We start from the raw sequence: 20797 nt of genomic DNA, 5'->3' as shown, positions 1-20797 counted from the left end.
AAAACTCATGATAAAGATAGTTCTGGGAAAAGTTTAAATAATTAAAGATAAGCCATAGCTAGCCCATAGAATGCCAACATGCAAACTTAATAAACCTATCCAAGCCACCTCCTGCCAGTTAAGTGAATGACATCAATCATGTTAAATATCCCTTTTGGGAAATCCCCTAACAGTTTGCACTGTATATAAACCCACTGCCATAGAGTCGATTCCAACTCCTAGTGACCCTACAGGATAGAGTAGAACTGCCCCATACGGTTTCCAAGGCTGTAAATCTTTAGGGAAGCAAACTGCCACATTTTTCTCTCAAGGAGCGGCTGGTGGGTTCAAACTGCTGACTTTTAGGTTAGCAGTCAAGCGCTTTAACCACTGCGCCACCAGGGCTCCTCTTGCACTGTATATAAGCTGTTCAAAATTGCAACATGCTGAGCTCACCTCTTTGGAGGGATGCTCCCTGTTCAAGAATAGTTTTTTCTGCCAAGTAAAACCTTTTATCTCTATTTGACTTCTTGATCATACTTTTTCTTTCGACAAGTTCATTCAGTCATTTCATTCAACAAGTGACCCTTTGGGGCAGTTCTGCTCTGTCCTATAGGGTCACTATGAGTCAGAATTGACTCTATGGCAGTGAGTTTGGTTTTTTGGTTTTATTGCATCTCTGTATTACCCAGGTAACTAGAAGCTCCGTGTGTGCAGGCACCTTGCCTATCTTGCTGTCATTGCACACCTAGAGCCTGGAACAGAATGATAAATATTTGTTGGCTCTTGTTGAATCAAGACTTGACTAATTGGGTACAGTCAGGGATTCGGCAACGGCCCCCAACTTGAGAAAGTGCCAGGGCTCTGAGCTCCGGGGTAAGAAGCTGACAGAAGTGAGAGTGACTAGAAAGGGAAAGTAACGCTGAGCAGGGAGGGTGGAACCGCAGAGGGTGAAGTCTGGGGAGGAGGGGCTGGGCCAAGAGTTCATTCAACCCTTCTAGCCAGGCCTTCTGCTAGTGCCTGCACTGGGAAAGGCGCAGACGTGTTGTGGGCGGGGAAGCAAGCCTGATGAAAAAGAGAGAAACTGTGTTTGTAATTAGTCATTCCACCCTGGGGTGAGGCTGGGAGTTTTCACCGGAGGTGGGTTGACCAGATTTGCAAAATGACAAACAGGGGCTAACCGCCAACTGAAGCCACAGTGGGGCTTCAGGCTCTGGTGGCAGAAGCGAAGCTTTCTAGTTTTTTTTCTGTCCTGCCTCCTTTCTCCCTTCCGCCATTTGCTACATTCAAGGTTCTTCAAAATAGTGGAAACGGGGAGGGGAAGGCTCCGAGGAAAGATTTCCCAGAGGCCAAACCTGCATTTCCTGACTCCCTCTGTTGCCCTCTGCCTCTTGGTGTTTTCTCAGAATGGGGAGCAGGACACTGTATCCAAAGATTTTGACCAACTTGTCCCATGGAAGTTCTTGGGAAGTATGAAAACATCAGGAGATGGACAATCTGGGTAAAAGCCACCATCTTTCTCTTCCATCTGGAGTCCCTGGGTGGTGCAAACAGTTACCACCCTCAGCTGCTAACCAAAAGGTTGGAGGTTCAAGTCCACCAAGAGGCCTGGGGATCTGCTTCCGAAAAAAAGCCATTGAAAACCCTGTGGAGCACAGTTCTACTCTGACGTACGTGAGGTTACCTCTTCCTGGGCATGGCACACAGCAGTGGGAGGGGGCATTGGGTTATGAGACTCAGGGTGAAGGAGGAGATGTAGGTTCTTTTAAAATAATAAAACCCAAGCCACATGCTAAGAGTGGAACAAGATGAAGGTTACTGACTGACCATCATCTGCATGAGGGGTGGAGGCAAAGAGATGGAATCCTGGAGGAAGGAGTGGAGGGGAAGGGCAGAGAGATAAAGAGCTGGAGCCAGAACATGAGTAAAGGAGAGGAGTCAGACTTTATACCTTTGAGAAAGTGACCACTCCACTTGGTGCCTGTCTAAGAAAATGAGAAGACTCAGAACTGTTTGAAACCTGGGAAGAGGGGAGAGATTGAAAAGAACAGACAGGACAACTCCTGTGGGCCCTGTAAGGATAAAACATGTAACTCTGTCCTCAGTGAACGAACTGTGTTCAATGCGCTAATAGTAAGATTGTTTAAGAACGACTAGCACAATTTCTCTCTTGTGCTATTTATTTAGGACATAGAACAGAGACTGAGCCCTGGTGGCGCAGTGGTTAAGAGCATGGCTGCTAACCAAAAGGTCAGCAGTTTGAATCTACCAGCCACTCCTTGGAAACCCTGTGGGGCAGTTCTACGCTATCCTATAGGATTACTATGAGTCATAATCGACCGGAAGGCAGCAGGTTACAGAGATAATAAAGCTCCTGGGTGGCGCAAATGGTTTGTGTTCAACTGCTAACCTAAAGATTGGCGGTTTGAACCCACCCCATGGTGCTGCAGAAGAAAAGCCCTGGCGATCTGCTCCCTTAAGATTACAGCCAAGAAATCCCTGTGGAGAGCAGTTCTACTCTGCACACGTGGGTCGCCACAAGTAGGAATTGACTCCATAGCAACTAACAACAACAACAGAGACGATACACAAGTGATATCGCTTGTCATAACGACCTTGAGATATAGGTATTATTCTCCCCAATTTACAGACAAGAAAACTGAGATTCAGATTCAGAGAGGTTAAGTTCCTTAATCTAAGGTTAAACAGCTAGTAAGAGCAGAGTCAGCCAGACCTGGCTTTAGGCCCTGGCTCTGAAGCCCATGTGCTGGTAACCACAGCCCGGTTCAGCCTCAGATGGCTGAATGCATGGTCCTCTATGTTGGTTTCCCTGTTGTCATCCCCAGTGTTTGGAAATGTCCTTTTCTACCTTAGTCTCAATCAGGAGTGCTATGTTAAGGGGCAGGAGGAGGAATGGGTGGGGCCAAGGTTTTCGCTGGATGGGTTAGTGGGTGAGTCACTGAGTGGCTGGGCCCCTTTAGTCCATGTAAGGACAGCTGCAGCTGCCCACTGCCCGCCCGGTCTGTGTCTGGACAGAAATGGGCATGTCTGCTCTGCAGCCGGCCCCACCCCTTGCTTGGATCACCCTGGGAATCAAGAAGGCTGGAGATGCTTATCATCCCTTTTCTCTCCAGGAGGCCCGAGAGAGGAAATGACTCCTGGCCTCCCCTAGGAACCCAGGCCAGAGCTGGGCAGAGAACCCGGTGTCCTGTCTCGAGCTCAGTGCTGGATTCCTGGAGCAAGAAGGGCCAAAAGGAGGAACAAAGGAAGCTCCCTGGTGCCGCTTCCACTCTGGGCTCTTCCTAAGTCCCATCTCCAGGCACCCGGGTCCCTCATGCTGGCTCCTTCCACCTATAGGGGCCCATTGTCTGCTGGTTTTCTCAAGAATCACCCAGAGGCTGGTGGTTTGCTGGTGATGGGGTCTCCCTGGTGTCTAGGTCCATGATAGCATAGACCTAGCTATGATCTGGGTCTAGAAGCACCTGGGACTGTGTGTGAGCTGGAAGGAACCCAAGTTCAACCTCCCTTAATTCATAGATGTGGAGACTCAGGCCCAGAGAGGGGTAGTTACTTGCCCAAGGCTACACAGCTAGTTAGCAGCAGGGGCATGAACTGGGGTCTCCCGGTCTCCAAGCCTCCACTATTTCACTATATCTATTTATCTGAATCCTTGGCTTGCCCTCTAATTGGCTCCATCCCTTGCCCTCTGACCCCTGAGCCAAGCCCAGGCAGCAACTCCAAAGTGTAGGACTTCTCACCCAGGGCTCCCCTGTCCATGAGGGAAGGCCCTGTGTCCCTGTCCCAAGCTGGTTTGCTCTCTTCTGCTTTGACTCTTCCTACTAGATATCACAAAAGAATGGGAGTGAGACTCCACTCCGCGGAGTCTGAGAACATCAATAAGAACTTTTCTGAAGAAAGCTCCACCTTTAACAAAGCGAGCAGGCTTGGCTGGCTCTGGAAAGAATTTGCTGCAGGGATTGGTGCTAGGACGGGTGAGGTGCCAGAGTATGTTGGAGTCTTGGAGGGCAGGGAGCACTATGATGTGTGTGCCCAAGGAAGAGAGCAGGTGGTGTAGACATCCAGAACAGCTGGGGAGTACTGGTCTAGGAGCTGGAGTGCCTGAGTTCTCTCTGCCATGTATCAGGCCTGTGACCTTGGAGCCTCAGTTTTCCCAGCTGCAAAATGGGAATGCTAAGAGTCTCCTTCATAAGGTTGTTAAGAAGATGGAACAAACGGATATGAATATTCTGCTACGGATACAGCACGAGGAGGGGCTGGCCTGGGGTGGAAATGGGGAGGAGTTGGGCTACTCCCCTTGGACCCTCATGGCAGCTTGCGGTGTCAGGCAGCGCATGGTCTGGGGAAGGGAAGCCCCCAGCCTGTGACTTACTTCCTTCCTTGGCTGCCCAAGACAGCACTAAATCAGGTCACCGCCTGCCTTTCCTCGCAGTAGCTGTCATGCAAGCAGCTCCTAATCCAGGTCACCAGCTCCCCCTCCCTTCCCAGCAGCCAAGGAAACAGGCCACTCAGTGCTTTTGTTCTTGAGTGGTGGCTCATTAGACTCTGGCCCCGTGCCTGACACAGGGCTGATTGCTTTAAGAAAGGACAGCCACCCTTTGCTTCATGCTACATGCTAGGCCCCGCCACAGGATTCTCTCTTTTAGGGAGACAGGATTGCCTCTGTTTCAGAAGTGAGGAAACTGAGGCTCAGAAAGGTAAGTTCCTCATTCAGGATCACTCAGCTGGCAAATGTAGAGCCAAGGTTGAAACCTAGAGCTGATTGGTTTCAAAGTCTATGCTTTTAACCCCAGAGGTCCTGTGTTCAGGGGACTGCAGGCCGAGGGTACGGTGCCATGGGGGTCACCAGGGAAGGAAGATGAACTGCTTGTGGTCCAGAGAAACCCAGGGCCCTCCAGGAGTCAAGGTGAGGTCTGCAGAGAGGATGCTGGGACTGAGGGAGAGAAGATGCTGGGACTGAGGGAGAGCGGAGGAAATGGGTCTGCAGCGAGGCAGGGAACCTGACACCCACCCACCCAGACACACACACACCGGTTGCCATGGAGTTGATTCTGGCTCATGGCGACCCGATGCATTACAGAGGAAAACTGCCCCATAGTGCTGTTTTACAGAAGCGTTTTGCCAGGCCTTTCTACTGTGGAATCACTGGGTGGGTTTGAATGCTAACCTTTAGGTTAGCACACACATAAACAGCACACACACACATACACACACACAACAGGCTCAGAGGCAGACAGACACAAAGACCCACAGGACAGGCACACACATTAACACACACACAAACTTAGGTACACATAAGAGACACACAGACACATACCCATGACTCACACACAGACACAATTAGACCCAAAGACACACACGACAGCACTCACACACACACAGAAACACACCCTCAGACATGGAGACACACAGACACACACAGACATACCCAACATATACTACACACACACACACACACACACACAGAGACATCCACACACACATCCCGGAGGGAGAGAAGGAAGTGCCTGCCACCTCATTTCCCAGGAAGGGAAAAGCCTTCCCCAGACGCGCTGAGTCAGCAGTGAGTAACAAATGAGCCTCGGGGCGGCCGGGCACAGGCGCGAGCACTTCGCATGCGAAGCGCGTTCGTGCCAGCGCCACCCGGGGCCAGCGGCGAGGGGGCAGGAAGCCGCCGCGGGCTGCCCGCTTAGAGGGAGGCCGGGGGAGGAAGTGACTCGCTTTGACTTTGCAAACGACTGACTTTGCAGCCCAAGGTCACGCCGCAGCCGGCGCCGCCAGCCGGCTTCCTGCAGGGCGGCGGGTGGGCTCTGGCTGGGCTGGGCGGGGCTGCAGGCGGGTTGGGGGCAGGGGGCTGGCCCTCCCCACAGTGGCAGGCCTCTGAGAAGGCAATGGAGAGCAATGCCCAGGTCTGACCCCAAGGGGCTGAGCCTGGAGGCGTGGGGGGGGGGGGGCTTGGTCCTTAGTGCAGGTCCTCCACTCTCTAATGCCCCCACTGGAATCTAGTACAGGACACATCGCAGCATGCCTGGCTTGCTGCAGCCGCCACTTTGCCCCCTGTAATGTATTCTTCATGGAGCAGCCAGCGAGATCTTTTCAAAACCTCAATCACGTCATTTCCTCCAATGGCTTCCAGCTGCACTTAGAATAAAGTCAACCCCTCATGGTGGGTACCTTACTTTCCAAATGGGCCCCTCTTGTGCTATTAAAAACTACACCAGGACCACGTGGGTGAACCAGGTACTGCCCCAGGGACCCAGCCCTGCTTCCAGCTGGTTCCCTCCTCAGCATCTCTGCTCCCTCCCCATCTCTGCACGGCTGACAGAGGTGTCAGCACAACCTCACCTCTTCAGCAAGACCTGTCCTAACCATCCCCCTGAAGCAATCCCGAGTGCGAATCCAGTAAAATTAAGCCTTGACTGTGCTTTGGGAAGTGTCCCTGGCTGGAGAGTAAAGGGAGTCTCACTATTACTATCCCTCTGTTGAGATTTACTCACCTGGACGTGGGACACAGAAGCCTGGTGGCCCCCTTTCTCCCCATGCCCAGGAGGCCCAGAAGCCCATCTTTCCGACCTCCACCCTCCACACCATCGCCCTGAGGTGGTGCTGCAGCCCCGGGCCTGTGCGGTCCTGCTTTGGTGGAGAAAACAGAAAGTGAAACTGGCCCTGTGGAGGAGGTGTCCACCCGGCTGCCTGCCTGTAGAGAGACCCCAGTCAGGAAGGGCGGTTCCTTGCCTCCCCAGCCCTCTGCCCTGAGCTGTCTCTGCAGCCTGGGCCTGCCCTGTGACGGGGCTCCTCCCTGCTGAAGCCCTGGGCAGAGCAGACTGACCCGGCAGCAAGAGGGTGGCCTGACGCCACTGTTCCCTAGTCTTCTGTCCTGACTTCACCTCCCCGTGTGGGTGAGAGGAGGGGAGGGAAAGGCTTAGCAGCCAGGGGTTGTCCCCGTGGGATGGGTCAGAAGCTGGAGTGGCCAGCTCCTGGGTCAGGATGCTGCCTCATCTGAGCTTCTTTCTGCAGCTCCCAGCAGGGCCATCCACCGGGCGTGATGGGGAGGCCCCAGGTATGGGTGTGAGCGGAAGAAAGGGAAAGGAATAAAACAATAGCAGCAGGTAACCTTGAGCGCTAACCGCGTGCCAGGCACCAGGCCAGGTGCTTTACGATAGAACTATGATGCATCTGGAGTCATCAGACTCCCCTGTGAAGCCTGTGAAAATACCTGTGCCCCTGGCCCAGCCACATCCACCAAATATTCAGCTAATATTTATTGAGTCCCACTGTGCCATACACTGTTCCAGACACAGGGGACACGATGTGGAAACAGGGTAAAAAAATCCCTATCCTTATGGAGCTTACCTTCATGTGGAGGGAAAACAGCTGATAACCACAATAAATAAGTAAAATATTTAGTGCGTTAGCTGGTTATATGTGCTATGGAGAAAAATAAGGCAGGGAAGGGGAATGGGAGTGCCAGGAGCGGGGATGGGGTTGTAATTTTAAGTAGCGAAGTTGGGGAAGGTGTCTCTGAGAAGGTGGCTCTGATTCTGATTAAGTCTGTTTAATCTGCAAAACCAAGAATGTAGGTACAACAGTTATTATTGTTGTTTGTGCCATCATGTAGATTTTGACTCATATCAACCCTATATGACAGAGTAGAACTGCCCCATAGGACATCCCTATAAAGGAGAAGGAAACCAAGGTACAAGCGATAAGTCCAAGGTCAAACAGCTGGGCAGTAGAAGAACTGAACTTTGAGCTCAGGTTCTGCTGTGCTCATTCCCACCGCAGGATAGTGGGCATGAATGAGAGAGACAGATGGGGATGGAGAAGGGAACGGAGTGAGTGTGTGGTGGGCCCTACCGTGGTGGCTGTCCGTTTGCAAGCTGAAAATCAGGGCATGATCTGAAAGACTTTTCCTGTTGCTTCAGTATGTGAGTGGCAGTCTGGGAGAGTTGGTTTGGATGCTGGCCTGAAGGGTGGGATTTCTGAGACATTCCAGTGGCTTTTGGGGCCCATGAGGCTGTCCTAGGGTAGGGCATTGCCGTGGCAACCCCAGCCTGGTCAGGGGCCAAGGGCCTGCTGCAGAGCCACATGGCAGAGAACCTGTGCTGACTGCAGACCAGAGACTCCAGGGCCCAAGGGGTGACATGAGCGACAGAACAACACAGGAGGGGAGTAGGAAAGGCGAGGAGGGTGGGTGTGGCCCGCAGCCCAGGTTCTGGGCCGGTAGAGAAGGTAGGCTGGCAGGTTGTAGGAAGCCACTGGGGTCTGAGAGGCAAGAACCCAGGCTTTCCCTTAGACAAGTCTGAGTTTAAATCCTCTCTCTACCACTTCCCGCTCTATGGCCCTGGGCAAGCCCAGTGAGCTTGTTTCCTCATCTGTGAAATGAGGATAATAACTCACCTCATAGGACAGTGGCAAGGATTGTCAGGAACTGAGATAACACATCAACTGTGCTTGGCATATTGTGGATTCAATCAATTATTATTGCTGTTTTCCTCCACCCCATAGGTCACTGGGGGCATGCCAAGATTGGGAGTGCAGTGGAATGGGAAGAATTGCGGGGCTTGGGAAACCAATGACCCGGTCAGCCAGGGCAGTTGTAGGTTCCCAGCCAAGCCCTGCACGTGGGCTGGGGCTTAGTCAGCAAGAAAAGAACAATACCCTTCCCAAGCCACCAGGCCCACAGTGTAAGCCTGCCCCCCAGTTCCCACCCCTCGCAGCCCCAGTGCCCTGGATGACAAGGCTTTTCCCCCATGCACCCCTGCTCCAGTATCCTGGGCAGCCAACAGAACCCACAGCTCCGGCCAGCAGCCAGGGTGCCCCCAGAAGGTAGAACAGAGGCACCCTCATTGCTCCTGCTGGGTGACTCTTCTGACTAGTTGCTTGAGTCTTCCAGTAAATGTTGTTCTCCCCACCCTTGCTTCTGGAAGATTGTCCTTAAAAAAAGGAATGGGAACCAGAAGTTACTTCAAAGGCTGTTGCATCCACCTCTCACTGCCCTACTCTCAGCTCCCATGGGCTGAGCAGCACCCTCCAGCCATGGTCTTGGCAGAGACCAGGGAAGCTGGAGCCCAGCCCAGCTTTTACCAGTAATTCACCGTGTGACCTTGAGCATCCTATCCGGGCCTCCTTCCCTTCATTTATAAAGTGTGGGGCTTAGACTAGATCATCTGTAAAGTCTACCCATGACCTTTAAATGATTGCATTCATTGATTCTTCTGTTCGTTTATTTGTTCATTCATTCATAGCACTTATCACTTCCTGACTTAGCATATATTTTATTTATCATCTGCCTTATTCTACTAGAAGGTCAGCTCGTCAGCTCTGTGAGGGCAGGGATGTTTTCCCCCTCAGTGGCTGATTTTTCAGAAGTAGTTCTCCAAATCCTTCTTCTGAGGTGCCCCTGGGTGGACTTGAACCTCCAACCTTTAGGTTAGCCCTTAACTGTTTGCACTACCCAGGGACTCTGAGGGCAGGGATTTTTGTTTGTTTTGTTTACTGCTAGATCCCTGACCACCTACAAGAGGCCATGACAGATAGTAGAAACTTATGTCTGTATGGGTCCTGGAAGGAAACAAGATGGCACACTCCAACAGGGTAATCTAGGGGGTTTAATGAAAGGACTAAATCTAATGCTGTAGATCAGGTAAAGAGAACTAACAACAGAGTAGGCGGTGGGCCAAAGGCGCAAGGGATAGGAATCCTGAGAGCACTGTGGTAGAGCTGAGCTGTGGGCAAGGACACAGGATAGGACCCTTGGCCTTTGACAGAAGAAAGCAGCCACTGCCAAGCCCTGGTCCAGCAGGGAAGTAAGTAGGGAATAAGCACCTAGGCTTCTTTCTTCTCCAGCCCGCCAATCTCTTGCTGCTGCATCCCATTGGCTGAATCCCACCAGAAGCTCCATAGCAGTCAGGCTCCTGGGGGCACACAAAGGGTAGAAAGAGTGGATCTGGAGGGGAAATCGAGAACATTCAGCATAGTGTTTAATAATCATTTGCTGAGCGCTTGCTCTGTGTCAGAGCTTGTACACTGTAGACAAAGATGCGACATGAAGGTTTATAGGACAACACCTCCTCTCTCCAAGCAGCACAAACAGGTCTTGGATGAGTCTTCAACATCTCCAGTTCCCTCTGCCTGTGGGTCTTCCATCTAGATCTGATTTGGGGGCAGCGAGCAGACTTATCAGTATGATTTGCAAAATTACACTGACCAATGGAAATGAGAAAGGTTTGTTGAAAGGAGGAGCCCTGGTGGCGTAGTGGTTAAGAGCTTGGCTCCTGATCAAAAGGTCTTTAGTTTGAATCCACCAGTCAGTCGCTCCTTGGAAACCCTATGGGGCAGTTCTACTGTGTCGTATAGGGTCACTATGAGTCAGAATTGACTCGTCCACCACAGGTTTTGTCGAAGGGAGTGATGGGAGTAGGTGGAGGGTTTGGAAGATCTGGGTGATGGGAACTGTTCATGTTGCAGAACCATGAACCAGCCCTCAGGAAGGTGACCTTGAGAGTTGTTCAGGCTCCATCGCTCATTTATTTGCTCTGTGATCTTGGGCCTCAATACCTCCTTTCCTCAGTTTCATCATCGATAAAAATGGGCAATGAAAAGGAGATGGGAATTTTGCGAAGATTCAACGGGAATCGGTGCAAAGGGCTTAGCACAGTGCCTGGCACACGGCGAGCACTATTATTATAATTGGAGACTAAGGGCCACCCCTCCCCCACCCCATTGCTCACCGGACCAGGGATCCCCACCCCCTCTCCAGCTCCATTTAGTTCTGAGTGTTTTAGGTCATTCTATGCCTGGCCTTCTGCCAAGGCTCTGACAAAGACAGGAGTTTCTGTTCATTCATCCTAACGCAAGTTCCTGCGTTTATGATAATAGGGGGAAAATCATGAAAGGACTCGCTGCCTGTGGAGGGGAAATCTGCTTAGAATTGAAAATCTGAGTCCTTCCTTGGCCCAGCTTTCCCCTCCCTGCGCTTTGGCAAAGGCTGCAGAGGGAGGGTAACTGGGAGGAGCCGAGAGGAGAGGAAGAGGAGGGGGAGGAGGAGCTAGCCAAAGAGGATGGAGGGGTGGGGTGGGGGCAGGGGCGAAGCCCCGGCTCGCCTGGGTGAATGGGTTTCAGGGTGGCTGGGGAAGCCTGCCAAAAAGGCGAAGTGAAAAGGCCAGGCCCCTTGTGGCGCCGCGAGCGGTTTCCATGGCGACACCAGCTGCTGCCTAGGCCCCGGCGCTTGCTGACTCCTTCCGCGGGGCCTCCTCCGCCACCGCATTGTTACCCAGCTCCGCAAGGAGGAAAAATGTGACGGGTCGCCTTGGCCCAGTGTGACACCAGCTAGTGCCACGGTGTTCTAGGCGCCGTGCTGAGCTCTGCAGGGGCGATGAGTTCACGAAGGTGCCCCTTGGAGCCTCCGGAAGCCCAGCTTGATTCAGCGAGGAGGGAGGGCTGCTGTGCCCAGACAGGCAGGGACCAGCTCTGGGAGGCCTTGGGCGCCTTTACTGGGAAATGGAGGGGCCAGAGGTATGTTTGTTAAAGATGGCCCTGTCCATGGAGGGCCTAAGAAGGGTGGATGAGGTGGTGGGGCTGGGAGAGAAAGATGATGGTCTGACTTAGGGCACCCGCAGGAGGTGGGGAGCGGGAGAGAGCTACTGAAGAGTAAGAAGGACAGGATTTGGTGCTGAGTTGCAGGAAGGGGTGATACAGCGAGGAGTCTACAACTCCCAGGTCCTCCGCTTAGGTAGCAGGAAGTTGGTGACTGTGCTCCCGAGACAGAGAATAGGGATTTGAACCAGTCATTGACCCGTCGGAGAAGAGGACCCCCCTTGAACATTCTGTTTGGCTTTCCTCTTCTCAAAGTCTCCCCACCCCAGAGCCGAGCAAGGACTTGGATCATGGTAGAAACCAAATAACCATCGAGTTGATTTCGACTCATAGCGACCCCATGTGTTACAGCATAGAACTGCTCCATAGAGTTTTCAATGTTTCTAATCTGTATGGAAGGAGCCCTGGTGGCACAGTGGTTAAGCGCTTGCTCGGCTGCTAATTGAAAGGTTGGTGGTTCCAACTCACCAGCTGCTCCTGGGAAGAAAGATGTGGCAGTCTGCTTCCGTAAAGATTTATAGCCTTGGAAACCCTATGGGGTCACTATGAGTCAGAATCAACTCAGAGGCAGTGGGTTGAGTGTGCAGTCTTTACAGGAAGGAGCCCTGGTGGCAGCGTGTGGGTAAGCGCTTGCTTGACTGCTAACCGGAAGTTTGGTGGTTCAAACTCACCAGTGGCTCTTCAGTAGAAAGATGTGGCAATCTGCTTCTCTAAAGATTATAGCCTTGGAAACCGCATGGGGAAGTTCTGTTCTGTCCTATAGGGTTGCTATGAGTCAGAATCAACTCAACGGCCACCGGTAATCTTTACGGAAGCAGATTGCCAGGCCTTTCTTCCACAGTGTTCCTGGGTGCGTTCAAACTGCTAACCCTTAGGTTAATAGTTGAGTGCAAACTGTTTTCGCCACCCAGGGACTCTGGATGATGATAGGGATACTTGATAAATGTTTGATGAATGAGTAAATAAAATGGGGAGCGAGAAGAAAGTACATGAAAACCACAAACGAGAGTTAGATGTGCTCTTGCCAGTTACATACAAAACCCCCTAGATACATACCACTCAAGAAAGCCTGTTCAAAGACAAATATGTTCCTGCCTCTCGAATGCACACACACACTCTAATTGAAGTTCGTCACCTGGATGTGTGTGTGTGTGCATTTTGTCATCTTAGCATCAAAATCAATTATAATACATTTATTGCAGTATATTTTGTTTTCACTCACTGCAGACAGAGCTGCTTTTGCAAGCTGTTTTAGGGTGGAGACCCTGTTTCATGTGTCATAAAACGTGCCTACCTGTGAAGGTGTTGGTTTGCAGGCACCTCTCGCTGTAAGTAAGCAAATCCGGTACGGGAGGTGGGGATATTTACACAGAGAACCCAGTAGTGTTGATCTCACGCACTGCCAAAGGGATTGCTGCCATTTTCTTTTTACAGCGAGCCCCACGAGGCTGCCGGGTGCTCCTGAAGTGCTCAGTGGACACAGAGCTTTACAGGGATATTGCTACCTGTGCCATTTTTATGGGGAGTCGCCAGGTACACTTTATTGGAACCCTCTCACCTGCTCTTGTTGTTCTCTCCATAACATGTTTGATACTGGGTTCTTAAATGGATGTGGGGGAGGAGGGGAGTTGTGCTTATCCCCACCTGCCCTGTGTTCATAATCTCAGACCTCCCCTGAGCTCTTCCTCCTCTCTCAGACTCTACTCCCAAGACCCAGTTTTAGTTTTGCAGCATCCATATCAAAAAACCAAACCGAACTAGTTGCCATCCAGTTGATTCCAACTCATGGCCATCCCATGTGTTGCAGAGTAGAACTGCACTCCATAGGGTCTTCAAGGCTGTGACCTTTCAGAAGTAGATCAAATCGCCAGGCCTTTCTTCCAAGGCACCTCTGGGTGGATTTGAACTGCCACCCTTTCAGTTGAGACACCTAACTCTTTGAGACACCCAGGGACTCCTGCAGCATCCTTACACTATCCATAATTGCTTTGTTGTTCACTTGTTTATAATCAATTGTTTATTGTCTGAATGTTAAGTCCTTAGAGCAGGGACTTTGCTGGTATTGTTCACCACTCAAATTTCAGCCCTTAAAACGGTTTCTGGTTATCAGGAAGTACTCCGTGTTTACTAAATTAATTAATAAGTGAATGAATGAATGGAGGAACTATAAGAACTGGACAGTGTTTCTTAAATGCATTCCTTCTCTGATGGGATTCCAGAGACCCTTGTGTGGTTTTCATGTCCATCTCTCTTTCTCCCAGGAGGGCTGGATTCCAAACACCCATATAGACTGGGCAAGGACAAGGGTAGTATTTAGCATCCAACAAATATTCCCTGTGTGCCTACCAGGTGCCCAGCATGACACAGGATATGGCAGGTGTAGCAGTGGGCAAGACAAACAGGGTCCCTGCCCTCATGGAGTTTACATTTCATGTTGTAGAGAGACAATAAAGTAAACAAATAAATGTGTAAGTAAAGTATAAGTGCCATAGTTGAAATGAAAAAGGGCCTGTAGCGGCGAATAAAAAAAGAAATCTAATTTAGATAGGGCAGTCCTTCTGAGAAGGTGATGTTAGCTGACACCTGAAGGCTGAGAAGTAACCAGTCATATAAAAAGCCAATGGAAGGTGTTCCAGGGAGACAGACCAGCAAGTGCAAAGGCCCTGAGGCAGGACAAAGCTTGGTATGCTCCAGGAAGGCCAGTGGTCATAGAGGTGGGCAGGACCCAGTAGGCCATGGCAAGGAGTTTGGTTTTTATTCGAAGTGCATTGGACAACCATTGCAAAGTCCACCCAGGCGAGTGACATGATCTGATTCATGCTGTGGCTTCTATGTGGAAGTGGGAAGCAGGAGCAGGAAGTAGAGAGATGTGGGATGAGAGATGGGGGTGACTTTGATTAGGGTGGTGACCAAGAGGATGGAGAAAAGTGGGTAGAAATGAGATGGAGTCTGGAGCAGGAACTGAGGACTTGTTCATGGGTTAGGGTGGGGAATGAGAGAATGGGCAGAATCTTGGGGATGCCCATGTTTCTGGCCTGAGGAACCAGGTAAATAGTAGGACAGGCAATGTCCAGCCACTGTCACAGAAGGACCTCATGTTTCCTGGGATATGTGAGTCTGGAGTCTATGAGGGCTGGACAGTAAACCGTTCCACTCCTGCTGAGTCTCCCATGTGATAGCGCCTTAACTGCAGATGTCTCTGAGACACTGTTTGGGGAGCAGAGCTGGTGTGGCGGTTATTATCACCTGTTTCAGCATGGTTTTGAATTGTCTACTTCTTTCCGTGGCTGCCCCCAATTCTAGTGTTTGAAAGCAGGCTTGGACCCAGTCATCTGAGAGGCCTTTGAAAGGCCTTCCTGTAGAAAGGGGAGCAGCTTAGAGGCCCCTTGGGCAGAATCCAACTGTGAGACGAACAGAGATGGAGATTCCAGCTCAACACGGGGAAGAGCTTGTTAATAATCAGAGCTTTCTCACAGGGGTGAGCCTCTCATCACTGAGCGTATGCAAGCAGAGGCTGGTGGGACGCTGGGGCCTCTGGACCTGGGAGGGAAGCTGGCCAGCTGGCACCTAAGGCGCTTCCACGTGGAGATTCTGAATTCCTATGGGTGTGAATGCCCCTTTCCTCTTGCTTCCTAGCTTCTCAGGAGGATGACACCTGCTTCCCATTCCCTGCACAAAAACCCCTCAGCCACTGAAGACAGCAGGTAAACACATCTAAGCCTCCCCTGCCTACTCTGGGTTTAACAACTTCAGCGCTTCCTCCCCGCCCAAGCTGAGAGAAAAGCAAACCCCAGTGTGGCTGGAGCAGTGGGGGCGGGGCTGGGCTGAGCAGGCCTGTCCAAGGCCTCCCAGCTTTTCAGGAAAGGGTGCCCTCAGGTCTCTGGCTACTGAAACTCCACTCCCAGGCTAGGCTCCTGCAGGGCCACCCCCAGGGTGACTTGGGCGTGAGGTGGGAGCAGGCTTTCCTGACTGAGCCATCTGGGCTGCCGCTTCAAAGGCCTTTTTCCTCTAGGGTGGCCACCCGGCCTGACGTGGGGCTCCCCATCCCCTACCCCTGTAGAGCTCCCTAGGCCAGCACAGCTGCCATGAAACGGTGAGGACTCTGGTAGTCCTTGGGGAAAGGGGCCGCATAGGCCTCACCACAAGGATGCCTGGTCCCAGCTGTGGGCATGGGGAGTGGGCTAACATTTTGGGAAAGCTCTGAACTCAGGCACAGTGGTTAAGCACTTGGATGCTAACCAAAAGGTCCGTTGTTTGAACACACCAGTGGAGAAAAGACCTGGTAATCTTTCCCATAAAGACTAGCCCACTGCCATGGAGTCAATTCTGACTCATAGTGACCCTACAGGACAGAGTAGAACTGTCCATAGTGTTTCCGAGGCTGTAAATCTTTACAGAGGCAGACTGCTACATCTTTTCCCCAAGGAGCAGCTGGTAGGTTCCAACTGCCGAATTTTTGGTTAGCAGCTGAGCGCTTAACCACTGTGCCCCCAGGGCTCCTTCCCATAAAGATGACAGCCTAGGAAACCCTATGGGGCAGTTCTCCTCTGTCCTGTAGGGTCGCCGTGAGTCGGAATTGACTCGAGGGCACACAACAACTGAACTCTGGCAGGTATAGTTGCTTAGCTCCAGGGCTGGTCTCAGTTGCCATAATGGATTCCTGGGAGCCGTTGGAGGGGAGAGAGTTGGCATGTAGTGGGATTCTGGTGAGGGTGAGCTTGGCCCCTTTGCAAGGCAGCCTCATACTTTAGGGGCTCCACTACAGTCTGGACCATCTGTGATGATTTTGGTTCTTTCTTCACCTCTCTGAGTCTCAGTTTCCCTGTCTGGAAAATGGGATATAATAACATCTGTCCTATATAAGGAGCCCTGGTGGTGCCGTGGTTAAGCATTCGACTGCTAACCAAAAGGTCAGCAGTCTGAATCCACCAGCTGCTCCTTGGAAACGCTATGGGGTAGTTCTACTCTGTCTGTAGGGTGGCTATGAGTTGGAATCGACTCTACGGCAAGAGGATTTTTGTTTTTATTTTTTATCTTAGGTAAGCCACCACCCATGTATGATGCCGGAAGCTATCCCATCAGTATTTCAAATACTAGCAGTGTCACCCATGGTGGTCAGGTTTCAGTGGAGCTTCCAGACTAAGACTAGGAAGAAACGCCTGATGATCTACTTCTGAAATTACCCCAGGAAAACCCTATGGATCACAACAGAATATTATCTAATATAGTGCTGGAAGAGGAGCCCCCTAGGTAAGAAGGTGCTAAAAATACCCAGTGGCCACAACAATGAACTTGAGCATACCAACAATCATGAAGATGACACTGAACCGGACAACATTTTGTTCTGTTGTTCATAGGGTCACTCAGAGCCAACTTGTTAGCAACTAACAGCAACAGCAACAACCACCCCCTTATGTAAGAATACAGTGAAATGATGGATAAGGACAAGCCTAGTACAGTCTTGGCACATAGTAGGTGCTTCATAAGTTTTCTCTTAGAATTTTCTTGCTCTTACATCTCTAGCCTTCCTTGTCATCTATAGGAATAGAATTGATTTATTTATGAGGGGGGGAATTATGCTTATAGGGAGAACAAGATCCTTCTCTTAGCTGGTCTGAAGGACCCCTGCTTTTGCTGGTAGGACTACAAACATTTTTTCAAAAAAATAGGTCGCAGGTGGGAGGGGCAGCTGCTGAGCTGTGGGCCAACTGGAGCTGCCCAGTTTCCTGTGGGTGTGGTAGAGGGGAGGGCCTACCTAGGGTGGGCTCCCCACCTCCCTTGGTTGTGGCCCCCACAGCTGGAGGGCTGAGGAGGGCAGTAGTCATGGTGACAGCACATTACTATTCCAGACTTCCCAAGAGGATTGGGGGCCCAGTCGAGAGCTGGGGGAGGGGAGGATGGGGCTGGCTGGGGCCCACCCTGCAGGGATAGGGAGAAGCTGAGGCTGGCTTGCTCTCCCAGCCAGCTGACCCTGTTATTTTTAGCTCTGGAATGCTCCTCCCAAGCCCCTTCCTGTTCTGTTTTTCTTGTTTCTGGGTCCTTGTTTGTCTTCCAGAAACTCAACTCGGGTAGCAGGATGAAATGAGGGTTGGAGTGTCACAAAGCAGGGACTGGGCTGGAGCTGGGCTAGGGGAGAGGTGGGATGTACCCCTTCCCCCAGCTGCCACCTTGGGACCAGACCAGTTGCAGTAGAGTTGATTCCCACTCAAGGGGACCCCATGTGTGTCAGAGTAGAACTGTGCTCCATAGGGTTTTCAATGGCTGATTTTCTGGAAGTAGATTGCCAGGCCTTTCTTCCAAGGCACTTCTGGATGGCTCAAATCTCCAATCTTTCATTTAGCAGCTGAGTATGTTAACTGTTTGCACCACCCAAGGACTCCCCTCTACACCTAAAAACAAAAAACAAACCATTTGCCAGTCAAGTTGATTCTGACTAATGGCGACTCCAATGTCTTGCAGCATAGAACTGCACTCCATAGGGTTTGGGTGGTGTAAATGGTTTTTGCTGTACTACTAATCGAAAGGTTGGCAGTTCGAACGCAGCGCACCCAGTGGTGCCATAGAAGAAAGGCCTGGTGATCTGCTTCTGTAAACATTACATCTAAGAAAACCCTAGGGAGCAGTTCTACTCTAACACGTGGGGTCTTCATGAGTCAGGATAGACTCAGTGGCAATGGGGGGAATCTTGTGGAAGTAGATTGACAGGCCTTTCTTCCGTGCCACCTCTAGGTGGATCTGAATCACCAACCTTTCAGTTAGAAGTCAAACGCAAACCGTTTGTGCCACCCGGGGGCCTGGCCTACCCCCTGGAGACTGTCTTTTCTTCCTTTCTCCATTTTCTGAGTTTGAAGCAGGTCTGGCTCCGGGGAATCTGGGCTTTCACCAGGTTGTCCCCTCCTCCCTCTTCATCGCCACTGGCAGACCTCTAAGGAGCTTGTCCACACCCAGCTCCCAGCCGAGGCCTAGGGCAGCACCCAGTGCTCAGCACCCAGGCCTGGCCAGCCCCGTCCTTTCATTACTTTTCCTTCTGGGGCCTCAGGTGAGGTCATACCTTGGGTGGGGTTGGTAGGAAGGGTCACCCCTCGGGCCCCCGCCCTAGGTCAGGACACACTGAATCCCTCGAAGGAACGCCTTTGTGAAAACCAAGAACAGGAGCAGCGGGACTGGGACAAGGAGCTGGTGTGCACTGTGGACTCCTCGGTTGCCTCATCTGTAAAATGGGAACAGTAACAGTTCCCTCTCCTAGCACTGTGGGGAGACTGCGTGAGCTGCTGGACAGAAACCACTCACAGACATATGGGAACTGCTTCATAAATGTTAGCAGTGCTGTTATGATGGGATCGGTGACATCCCTTGGGGGTGCTTGTAGGGTACTGATGGTGCATGAGTCTCCTGGAGTCTTGTTAGTGCCAATTGGAGAAGTCATACCCTTCCCCATTTCTCCCTTGGGCCTGTATCTAATCCCCCAGCTTTCTCCCACTGGCCCGTCGCCCTCCCTCCCTCAGTGCAAAGGTGGTGGTCTGTACCAATGCTGGGGATGAGAGAAGCTTTGATGCAAGGCCAAGGGGGCTGTCTGAGGAAAAGGCCTTCCAGATATATGCCTCCTGCAAGCCCCTCAATCACAGACCCCAGACCTCACAGCCAGCAGAGGAGAGGGGGTCCCAGCTGGAGAGGGAGTAGGAGAGCCAAGGGGAAGGGGGTATAATGCTCATATTTCCTGCCATGAATTCCTGACTAGAGTGAGGATGCTGTCTCTTTCTACCCTTTGGGCTTCCTTATAAGGAGTCCTGGTGGCACAATGGTTAAGTGCTCGGCTGCTAACCAAAAGGTTGCTGGTTCAAACCTACCCAGCAGCTCCACAAGAGAAAGACCCAACAATCTGCTCCCATAAAGATTATAGCCTAGGAAGCCCTATGGGGCAGTTCTACTGTGTCATACGGGGTCGCTAGGAGTCAGAATCGACTCCACTGCACTCAACAATGAGCCTCCTTATAGTAAAAGCCCATCAGCCCCCGTGGGGGGCCTGGCATTGCCTGGAGCTGGAATTCCAGGAAAGAAGCCGAGGCCGCTCCCTGGGAGCCTGGTAATTGTGAGCTGAAGGAACTGCACCGTATTCTGGCCACTGGCCACGGTCAGTGAGTCAGTACGTGCTTTTTGTGCTCTTACTGTGCTCTGGGCTTAGAAGAGGAGAACCAGAAAGACAGAGGCCAGGGCAGAGCTGTGTGTGGAAGGTAGGGGTAGGGGTGCCCAGGCAGGTCCTGGGTGAAGGCAGGGAGGGGGTGCCATCTGGTGCAACTGCTGTCCCCTGGGCGTGGGACTGACACCACTTGGAGGTGGAAAGGGGGCAGCAGCTGCCTTATCCCGGGAAAGGCAGTGACCTTTAGAACAGGAGACAGAAATAGCCCGGAAGAGGACAGCAACGTGTGTGGAGAGTGCCCTGGCCGGGCCAGGGGCAGGCCCAGACATGAGCAAGGGAGGAGAGCGTAAGTCTCAGCCCAGCAGGGCCAGACTGGGCTGGGCATTTCGTAGGCCTTCTCTCATTTATTTCCTACCTCAGGCCTAAGTATTATCATCTCCATTTTACAGATGAGGAAACTGAGGCTCAGAGAGGCCAAGCTCGTACTCAGCAAGTTGGAACGGGACCAGGTCTAGCTGCTGTCACAGTCCATTTGGTCGCACCTCGTTGCCGTCATGGGATGGGGATGCACAGCTAAACCTGTGCTCAAGACTGACTGGACGCAGTGGAGGAGGAAAACCTCCCGCTGAGGCCTAGAGGCCCTGAGAGCTGAGCCTTGACTACATGCGCTTATTAAATGACCCCAGCGCCCCTTCACCTTGGCTGCCTGTGACCACCGTTGCTTCCCTTCCTGCTCATAGAAAGAGGGAGGGTTACCTGTTTGCCCTCCCCCAAACTGTGCTGGGCTCAGGGCTGGGCGGAGCCCCCGGGGACCCCTCCTCTGTGGCAGTGGCAAGGTCAAGCTTGGGGGAAAGGCCCTAGCTGAAGCCGAGATCTGGGAGGGTGACAATAACAGGCTCAAAATAACACGCTGGCTGGCTCCCTCTTCTCCCTCCCCGCTGGCTGCCAGCTTCTCAGCCTCAGCAGCTCCCAGCTGTTTCTGCTTATCGGAAGCCAGGGAGGCTGGTTGCCTGGATACCAGCGCTTCTGATTAGCGTTTGGGTCCTTCAGGGGCAGGCAGAGTGG

General features: G+C 51.9%; 1 protein-coding gene across 1 annotated transcript in view; it reads right to left on the bottom strand.

The window, feature by feature from the left end:
* Positions 1-5554: 5554 nt before the first annotated feature.
* LRRC74A (leucine rich repeat containing 74A) overlaps positions 5555-20797 on the bottom strand; it is a 127122-nt gene continuing 111879 nt past the window's right edge. The window contains exons 16-18 of the mRNA XM_004371124.1: positions 6495-6694; positions 5741-5826; positions 5555-5685 (exon numbers count right to left, since the gene is read on the bottom strand). Coding sequence (XP_004371181.1) covers positions 5555-5685; positions 5741-5826; positions 6495-6694 — 417 coding nt within the window. The remainder of the gene's footprint in view (positions 5686-5740; positions 5827-6494; positions 6695-20797) is intronic.

The sequence above is a fragment of the Trichechus manatus genome, unplaced genomic scaffold (assembly GCF_000243295.1).
Source record: "Trichechus manatus latirostris isolate Lorelei unplaced genomic scaffold, TriManLat1.0 scaffold00010, whole genome shotgun sequence".
Classification (NCBI taxonomy): Eukaryota; Metazoa; Chordata; class Mammalia; order Sirenia; family Trichechidae; genus Trichechus; species Trichechus manatus.
This window is presented reverse-complemented; position numbering and strand designations above follow the sequence as displayed.